The sequence below is a fragment of the Salvia miltiorrhiza genome, chromosome 2, assembly GCF_028751815.1.
Source record: "Salvia miltiorrhiza cultivar Shanhuang (shh) chromosome 2, IMPLAD_Smil_shh, whole genome shotgun sequence".
Taxonomy (NCBI): Eukaryota; Viridiplantae; Streptophyta; class Magnoliopsida; order Lamiales; family Lamiaceae; genus Salvia; species Salvia miltiorrhiza.
Window position 1 is genome coordinate 53,882,800 of NC_080388.1, and position 9,024 is coordinate 53,891,823.

At 37.6% G+C, this 9,024-nt stretch overlaps 2 protein-coding genes across 3 annotated transcripts; one reads left to right on the forward strand and one right to left on the reverse strand.

Moving 5' to 3' along the window:
- The first annotated feature begins 1,328 nt into the window (after positions 1–1,328).
- Positions 1,329–4,604, forward strand: LOC131010246 (uncharacterized). Of its 2 annotated transcripts, none has more exons than XM_057937683.1 (5): positions 1,329–1,837; positions 2,657–2,844; positions 3,127–3,228; positions 4,106–4,157; positions 4,247–4,604. In XM_057937683.1, exons 1-5 carry the CDS (start codon positions 1,747–1,749, stop codon positions 4,357–4,359), a joined length of 546 nt encoding a protein of 181 aa, XP_057793666.1. In that variant the 5' UTR covers positions 1,329–1,746; the 3' UTR covers positions 4,360–4,604. The 2 variants fall into 2 exon arrangements, with proteins under 2 accessions (XP_057793666.1, XP_057793667.1); XM_057937684.1 differs by having other exon boundaries at positions 1,591–1,837; positions 2,635–2,844.
- A 217-nt stretch (positions 4,605–4,821) lies between these two features.
- LOC131010241 (probable polygalacturonase At1g80170) lies at positions 4,822–8,398 on the reverse strand. The gene is made up of 8 exons (XM_057937677.1): positions 7,956–8,398; positions 7,697–7,825; positions 7,058–7,228; positions 6,955–6,975; positions 6,654–6,861; positions 6,508–6,589; positions 5,505–5,730; positions 4,822–5,410 (listed from the first exon to the last, which is right to left on the reverse strand). The coding sequence occupies exons 1-8, from the start codon at positions 8,202–8,204 to the stop codon at positions 5,129–5,131; spliced, it is 1,368 nt and encodes a 455-aa protein (XP_057793660.1). The 5' UTR covers positions 8,205–8,398; the 3' UTR covers positions 4,822–5,128.
- Between the last annotated feature and the right edge of the window lie 626 nt (positions 8,399–9,024).

A 9,024-nucleotide genomic window follows, 5' to 3' on the forward strand; every position in this document is an offset into this window, starting at 1 on the left:
ATCTGATTCTCCGGGCAGTGGGTGTTACTACTAGGAGTGCTCCTCCTCCGGAGTTTGTTGAGGTGCATTGGTGGCCACCGGTGGCGCCGTGGATCAAAGTAAATACTGATGGCTCAGCGACGGGAGCTCCGGGAACTATTGCTGCAGGTGGGGTGTTTAGAGATAACTGGAATGTAGTGCGTGGTTGTTTTCACTTCAAAGGTGGCTCGGGTTTTGCCTTTGAAGCGGAACTCCTGGCTGTTATCTCGGCGATTCAAATTGCTCACAATCGTGGTTGGCACAAGCTTTGGATTGAAGCCGATTCCACCTGCGTGATATCAATTCTTAACACCCGTTCTTTGAATGTGCCTTGGCGTTTTAAGGCGGCGTGGAATAGGATTTTAAAGATGTTAGATGCTTTCTCGCTGCAGGTTTCTCACATCTTTAGAGAAGGAAACAAGGCGGCAGATATTATGGCTAACCAACAACGTTCAGAAGGGTGGTGGCCGCACGAGATTGAGGAGATTAGGGCTGCGGTTCGCCTTGACATGGCTTCGCATAGCCATCTGCGTAAGAAACGGTAATTGGGACTGATGGGTGGTTGTTTTTTCGTTGTTATTCTGAATCTCGGAGTTGTATCTCCTTTAGCTATTCCCTACTTTCGTCTTGTGTCTAGACGAGTACTCTTTTTCCTATTCACGGTTTTTACCACTGGGTTTTCCGTGAAAAGGTTTTAATGAGACTCGGCCCTTAGTCTGCTCTTTCTGTGCTTTCAAGGGTTTTTTTTAGGTTTTTTCTTTTCTTTTTTATATAAAATTGTCATTTAATAATGAATTGTAAGAATTAACCTACCTGGATTAAGACAAAAAGTAAGCCGCGTAAAATATGTGGCGGAAGTTCTTAGAAATTGCAATAAAGACCTTGAAATTTTACTGGATTGCACAAGTAACCCAGCACGTAAGAATTCGCAATTGAAGACCTTGAGATCTTCTCAAATTGCACAGGAGTTCATCAAATCTTACGCGCTAAGTCATCACTTAACATTATAGTGCTGGAAATGAACATAGCTATTCGCAAGCTATTCGAGATTCGGCTCGAAAAAAACTCGTTCGAGCTCGATTCGATAATAAACGAGCCGAGCTCGAGCCTGATTTTGAGCTCGAAAATTTTATCGAGCCGAGCTTGAGCCTGACAGTGCTCGGCTCGTTGAGTTCGCGAACATGTTCGAATTCGATTGTTCGTGAGCCTGTTCACGAACCTTCAATCGAGTTAGTACACGAGCTTTAAACGAGTCGAACTCGAACTCGAGTAACATATTAATTAAAAAGATTTTCTTAAATTTATAACAAATTCGAGCTTGAACATCATATATACGAACATCTAACGAGCCGAGCTCGAGCTCGATTTCGAATTCGACATTATCGAGCATCACCCGAGCCGAACTCGAACCGAGCTCGAGCTTAGTAAGTGGGTGACGAGCCGAGCTCGATCATCAAGATAAAAGCTCGAATCGAGCTCGAGCCGAGCTCGAACACCCGAATATTTAAACGAGCCGAGCTCGAGCCTGCTAGTATTCGGCTCGGCTCGGCTCGTTTACAGCCCTAGAAATGTCAACAATGTCCAAACCCCTATATAGATTCATAAAATACCAAATCCCAACTCTCACAGCGTAAGATTGCTAGAGCGTGGGAGATGATACACAGAGGAGAGAAATCTGCGATTTGAAGAGAGAAAAGAGCTACAATCTGCGATTTGAAGAGAGAGAAAATGGACGGGCCTCCGGTTAATGATGTATGCTCGATATGCCATCAGAACTTTCACATTCCTTGTCAAGCCAATTGCAGCCATTGGTTCTGTGGTGCGTTCTTATTTTACTTCCACGATTGTAGGATTGTGAATGATTTTCTGAAATTCATTTCCGTTTTTCATTTTAGTGCGGAAATTAAAAAATAATGTAGAATTAGGATACTTTTAGCATAGATTTTAACTGTAAGATTGAGTTCGTTTGAGCCTTTGCTGTTCGGCTTGATGGCTTGTTTTAGTTGTTTGTTGTTGGATTGAGCTGCGTCTTTCGCTTGTTGAATATGTGAAATTCGTTTTTGATTTTTGGGTGAAGATGTAAAGTATTATTTAGGATTAGAAGATTGTCGATCATTGTCTCCACGGTAATGTTGAATTGGTTCGAGCCTTTGCTATTTTCGTTTTGATTGGTTGCTTTATTGATTTTTTTTTTGTTGGATTGAGCTGCGTCTTTCACTTATTGGAATTTGTGATTAGTTTGTCTATTGAATTAGCATGAACCGTTTGTACTTCTGAAATAAGTGAAACCAGTTAGTACCTTAGCATGTTAAGAATACTGCATTATACACATTGATGGACGAGGAAGTAAATTACACATTCGAAAGATACTATGGTAACTGTTAAGTGGGGGTATTTAACTCGATGATGGGATTAGAGTCTCATGATAGATATAGAAGAGAATGCATTAAGTCAGACCTTTTGATGCATTATAGGACATTCAGTAACCAGGCAGTAAGTACTTCGATGCTACCAACTGAATCCCTCCATCATGTTGATGTGACTTATAATATTCATGTGAAATTTATAGTGTAACTTCTAATATTCAACTGAAGTTCTATGCTTTAATTCCCTCAGTGGGTTCGCCCCTCCTTTTCAGGTAGTTGTATCTTACAAGTTTGGGATCACACTTCTGCTCTTCGCCCATGTAAATGTCCAATGTGCAGACGTGAGATTACATTGTTGGTTCCTAGTGTGGCACACCATGCGGCTGATGTAGCTGAGATTTTGCAGAGGATCGAACATTACAACCGTCAATTTGGTGGAAGTCCAAATGGTCTCATGCAGGTTGTTGAGTAGTAAAATAACTTGCAATTTTTGTTTCTTACACACTGCTTTAAATGATATGTTTGGAGATTGCAGCACTATATTTCTCCCTTGGAAATTATGTTTTACTTTAAGTGCAAGATATTCATGAATATTAATAAGCTTAAGCACCAAGAAATGTGAATTATAAATCTCCTTGGTTCTAATGTGCTTGATGATCTTTTTTGTGTGTGTGTGTGTGTCTTGGGAATTCTGAAAGTCCATTCTGAATCGGTTGATGATACACATCCTTCTTTTTTGCAGAGAATGCAAGACCTTCCTTTTCTTCTTAAGAGATTGTTACGGGATATAATGAATCCTCAAAATGCACTTCCAGTTGTTATGAGAGCACGCGTTTATTTGGCAGTTAAGTTGTCACTCCCTCAACTTTTGGAGATCAGCTCTCACTTTTAAGTTTTTGCTGCTCATCACTCTTTTGGATACTTGATATTACTAACTGGTTGATCTTGATAATATTCCTGTAGTTTTGATAAGTTAAGAGCATGGGATGTGGCTCTTATATGAAATTCATTTGAGCTTGAATGTTTTTGTATGCTGGGAATTTGAAGTGTATCTCTCCAACAATTTTAGAATTACGGACATGTGTGAAGGATAATTCTTGTTAGCTCATTACTCATCAGTAGTGACATTTTACTTTGACAGGCATATCATATACCACTAATTTCAGTTCAAACAACTCTAAATCTGCTAGAATGCCAACATATTATAGTCCATTTACATAAATGTGAATACATGTTTGCTATTCCAGAAGATGGTTTTATAGTAGCCTTTGTGACATGCAGAACCTAAAAAAATGATACTCAATCCGTGAGAATGATGAATCCTGATGTCTAGTGTTTGTTACACATGATATGGATATTTTACTGGACACTAGTTCTATCTTTACCAGAAAAGTGACCGTTTGTTTTTGACACGTAGCTTTTATGCCTTGTAATATGTTTTCTTGCTCTTATTCATCTCCAGTAGGATGAAATCCACTAGCTTTAGCTTACGAATAGCAATAATGTCATCTAAATCAATGTTGTGAGCAATTTGAGAATCAAATATTTTACGTGTTTATCTTATGCTGCTAACTTCTCTTATCGCTAGTAGCTGAAGATACCCAGCGATTTTCTCTTTGATGGTTGCTGTTGGAGTTATACATCTCTTTCCTTGTTCAAGTAACTTTTGAACTCGCTTAACATCACTGAATTTTTAATGTTTCTGTATTGTGAACAAGCAGATGGTTCTTAGTGCTATGTATGTCCTTAGCCCTGTCGACATCATCCCCGAAGGTACCATGAGATGCTGTCTCTGTCCGTTAGTTTTTTGAACTATTCGATTTTTGGAGTTCTCAGCTAATTATCGGATTTTGTTTTCACAGCACTGCTAGGTATCATTGGTTTGCTGGACGATCTTATTGTCGTTTTCACATGTTTCATGTATGTTGCTGCCCTTTACCGAACTGTTCTCGTTAATCGCCATGGAGGTGCTTGAGATGGAATCAGATAATCTCGTTTTCTAAATTTTTTGTACCCAGAGAAAATACTGTTTCCTTTATCAATTAGCATAGATAATTCAAGCAAATGTTCAATATGTACTTAATTTTGGAATCCAAAGAAAATATTGTTTCCTTTTTCATGTAGCATAGATAATTAAAGCAAATGTGCAATGTGTGTACTGTTTTGTGATACAATGTGAAGATCGATAGTTTGTTATACAGTTCATACATGTTTCAACTATTTTTAGGTTCACTAATTGCAGCTATACCAATAACAGTGTCACGTGGAAACAGCCAGGAAAGAACTGACCCTCCTTGATGTTGTTATATGCCCTAGCTGATTGCTGCAGACTGACTAACAATACTTATTTATGAAATTAATATTCTGAAATGACTTTATTGCCAAAACCTGAACCACACAGGCTCCTGTCTATTTCTTTTTAAAGATACAAGATATATATGATATCATGAAACTGAATATATATTACAATAAATTAATCAATCTACTCACAAATCAACAACCAAGCTAATATACACTAGACCAAATAACCAAACAAATGGGCTTTGGTGCCTCAAGCTTGTTTAATTAACAGAATTGTAGTAGTGCATCAATCAACATCTTTCTACTTTACCTCATACAATAGTTTTACAATAATTTCTTGATCCAATCGTCTACATGTCTCCAAAACAAGCTCACACACACACACACACACACATATATATATTTCGACCTAGGAAACCCAACATTTCATGCTCCAATATGTCTCATAGTTCTGTATGAATGATATGTCGAGAGCTACTTTCCTCAACAGCAGCTTCTCTCTCCTGCAGGCAAGCTGCAGAAGGATTAACGTAGCCGTGAAGGAATCCAGATGCATTATTACAGTACGTCTCCTCATCGCCATCTTCACTCTGCAAGTTGATGTCGTTGAGGACTATGTTGGTGCATGGGACTGTGTCGCTGCAGGCGAATTTCACGGCGATTCGCGTGGCCGAACTCCCGGATATGTTCTTGTACAAGATTTCACTCACTTGTACAGCCGAAGCCTTGAGACATCCAAGAATTGAAAAAACGTTCTAAGATAGAGATTCATGCGTATGGATGACATGAGAGTGGATATATAATTACCTGATGTATTACCTGATGTTCACATTTATTTGGTGAATCACAGTAGAATTGGTCGATGATGATGGGGTTGGAGACGTTTTCCATGTTGACGTTTTGGTAGCGCACCGCCTTCACATGGCCGGAGCCTCCCTGCCATGTTTTGATTCTGAGGCCGTTGGTTGTGTCTCGAATGAAGACGTTATCAACCACAACCTTGTCCACTATGCCGCTCGAGTTGTTCTTGCCGAGGCTACCTATGCTGCCACATGCATCAATATAATCAACCATCGTCCCTTACTTAAATATTCATCATCTATCCAAATTACTACCAATCTAATTTATGCCCATTTTTGGTTTTACAAGACTACATCGGGTGGCGTGCCCCAACCCAATCCAAAATCGGGCATCTGCCCCGGGCCCATGGGATGAGACCAAAATGAGAACTCAACCCGACTCAAAATTTTGTAAGGTATTAAAAAGTATCAATTTCTAAATAGCATGAGTTTTAATAAAGTAGTTGAATGTGTTGTGAGTGAGTAAGAGTACCACTTTATTGTGAATGAAAAACTTATCAAAAATAGACTGGATATATATTTTATGAGGACGGACGAAAATAGTAAATTGGATACATTTTACGAGGACGGAGAGGGTATATAATTGAGTATTTTTATTTTTAATACTATTTTTTTTTTCAATCTCACCCTTTTAACGTGATTCGAATCAAATAAGACTAGTTCAAATGATATAAATTATTAAGATTTTGAGATGTCACAAGTTTCAATCCACCAAAATAAATAATAAATTAATTTTATTATTTTGTCTATTAAAACTAATCTTCAAAAGTGAACGCGGGTAGGGATGTTAAAATTATGTTGCCCAGTTCAACCAAGACAAGATTGACATTTGTGAAATAACATGTGTCAGATTTGAGATGTGGAAATTTCGTTCCGCCGTTAGTTTTGTAGTAGTTGAACATACGACACAAATTTTTGAAAATAATTTCAAATATGGAATTAAATTGTCCATTTAATTCTACCTTATCCCATGCCCAGGTCCGCAATATATATTCTTCATCTTGATATTGGAACTATGACTCACAATCGAGATGCAATCATCACCTACAAATGAAGATACAATTAAAAGATGATGATGAACATATATGAATATGTTGGCCTGGAATACCTGTTCCAATGATGCAGTTGTGCAACACCACATCTGTGGATGCAGTGATGTGGATGCCGTCGGTGTTAGGGCTGTCGCCGGGGGCCCAAACTGTCACGCCCGACACGCGGACAGATTCGGACCGTCCGATCACAAAGTTCATCTGCTGTCCATTTCGGACAGTCAGGTCTTTCACCCTTACAGACGAGCTGGAATCTATAGTCAGCGCCTGCACATTCACTCATACACAAATTTCTACTTAATAGGAGTAGTATATTAGTAACTACATGTATATTTACGACCATATCAAAAGAAAGCTCACCGTTGGAGCTCCTCTGCACGGCTGAATACAAACAGAAACGGAAGTGGTTAGCCATTCTTGATCAAACAAGACAAGCTTAATTGATTATTCCAAGTTGTCTTACATTGGATTTGTTCCTTTTGCAAGAAGCTGCCCACCATTTGCTGCCTGAGCCATCGATCACTCCTTTCCCTTGAAAAGATACATTGCTCAAATTGTAGAAACCGAGCCACATTCGAGGGTAGTCGGGATCCCATGTTTCTGGATCATCCGGTGCTATCATACTTCCCTCGATCTATATATATATACATATACAGTCACAGACTCAGAATTTTTGCTTCTTTAATTTTTAGGGCTGATTATAGAGCTTGTGTCCTCAATTTTCCGTGTTCTCGAAAAAATGTCATCATCTTACGTTTTCACTTAAAAAATCCTCAATTTTGAATTTTTCTTTACTTTATTTCTTGTCTTGTACAATCTGCAGACGACAAAAAGATATGAGCCATCTTGCCAGATTTTTTGCTGGATTCTTAGGATTTAGGAATTTTTTCAGTAATTTCATATTGAATAATGCAGATTGTTAGGTGACTCATTATATCGTAACCGATAAGTATAACATAATCCAATCTTTAGGTGATTCTTTTCTAAAGTTGATGTTTCTGAAGTGAAAACATAAGTTGGAGTTTTATTTTTTTAATGCTAAAAATTGAGGACACAAATTATGATTAGCTCTAACTTTTATGTGTTGAAGAACTATCTTTACCTGGATTGTTAACTTGCCAGCACAAGGCCCTTTGAATTTGGTTGCATTGACCAGGTATCGTTGCCCTTTCGGAACCAAGAAAATTGATCCTCGTGTAGAACAAGCTTTCTTCCATGCATCAACAAATGCCTGAACATATATACAAATTAATATAATTTTGAAAAAGTGAAGTTCTCTTCAGTTGTCACAAAAATTAGTTTGAGGCTTATGCAACCGGATTCGCATAAAATACCAATAATTTGACGATTTTCTTAATTACCTTAGTATCATCAGAAACTCCATCTCCAACTGCACCAAATGAATCCACGTTTGAGACAGGAGCCTTTTTCCAACCGTCAGTTTCCCAATCTGGCAAGTTTATGAACTCATCAAACCCATCTTCTTCGTCTGTTTCTTGCAACTCAAAAGGGTCGTCGTCGTCGTTGAAGCTGTCGGAATTTTGTATACTTGCAAGTGTAAGGGGCAGAGCTAGCAAGAGGAGAAAGCAAAGCAAGTTTAGTGTGTTCATGATTTTAAGGATGTTTTCTTGTAGTGATCATCTATGGATTAGTTTATGTGCATGGATATACATGTTTTGGTATTAATATATAGGGTTTAAATTAGTATTAGTATTTATTTCAAATGGAGTGGATGTTTTCATTTTTTTGTGGGGTTTTTTGGCTTGACTTCAAAATGGCATGAAGAAAATGTAAATATTAATTTGAAGGATTTTGCTTCACTCTTTAATCTACTTCCTAATAAAAACACACATTCCCCTTAATTGGTCAACACTGATTTCATGAGAGAGAGAAAGAGAGAGAGGAGGAGGTGGTTATTGAGAAGAAAGAAATTGGTGACATAACAACAAAAATTTACATGATTTTACGTTTTCTTTTGGAGTTGATTAAGCCATATATTCTTGTTCAGACAGTTAATGATCATGAACAATTTGAAATATTGTGTGATTAATTAGGGACCATAAACATGCAGCTGTTTTAATTGGAAATGATACGTAGAAGAAAGAAAGCTTCGTTATACATTAAATCATGATTACCTATATTTCTTTATATATATGATTGGTAGATTGAATCGATAAAATATATACATGCACTAATTATAATTTTATATTCCCTAAAAAAAATTAAAATTTTATATCATAAAATTTTCACGAAGCTTCGTTATTCTTGAAACATGTATTTACATTATGATGCCACTATATAGATATATAATTTGTCCCCTACATCAATTTTGTAGTCATGCATGACAATTTAGAGTCTAGACAGTGGGGGCTCAAGAAAGGTATTAATTCAATATTTTGAGTTTCAATATGAAATTGGTGTTTAAACCTT

Excerpts from the sequence above, each read along its gene's own strand:
- LOC131010246 (XM_057937684.1), top strand. The coding sequence starts at position 1,766 with ATGATGTATGCTCGATATGCCATCAGAACTTTCACATTCCTTGTCAAG. Across the intron at positions 1,838-2,634 it reads TTGCAGCCATTGGTTCTGTG|TGGGTTCGCCCCTCCTTTTC; the intron begins GTGCGTTCTTAT and ends TAATTCCCTCAG. Across the intron at positions 4,158-4,246 it reads TGTCGACATCATCCCCGAAG|CACTGCTAGGTATCATTGGT; the intron begins GTACCATGAGAT and ends TTGTTTTCACAG.
- LOC131010241 (XM_057937677.1), bottom strand. The coding sequence starts at position 8,204 with ATGAACACACTAAACTTGCTTTGCTTTCTCCTCTTGCTAGCTCTGCCC. Across the intron at positions 6,862-6,954 it reads CGTGCAGAGGAGCTCCAACG|GCGCTGACTATAGATTCCAG; the intron begins GTGAGCTTTCTT and ends GTGAATGTGCAG. Across the intron at positions 5,731-6,507 it reads GGACCTGGGCATGGGATAAG|CATAGGTAGCCTCGGCAAGA; the intron begins GTAGAATTAAAT and ends TGCATGTGGCAG.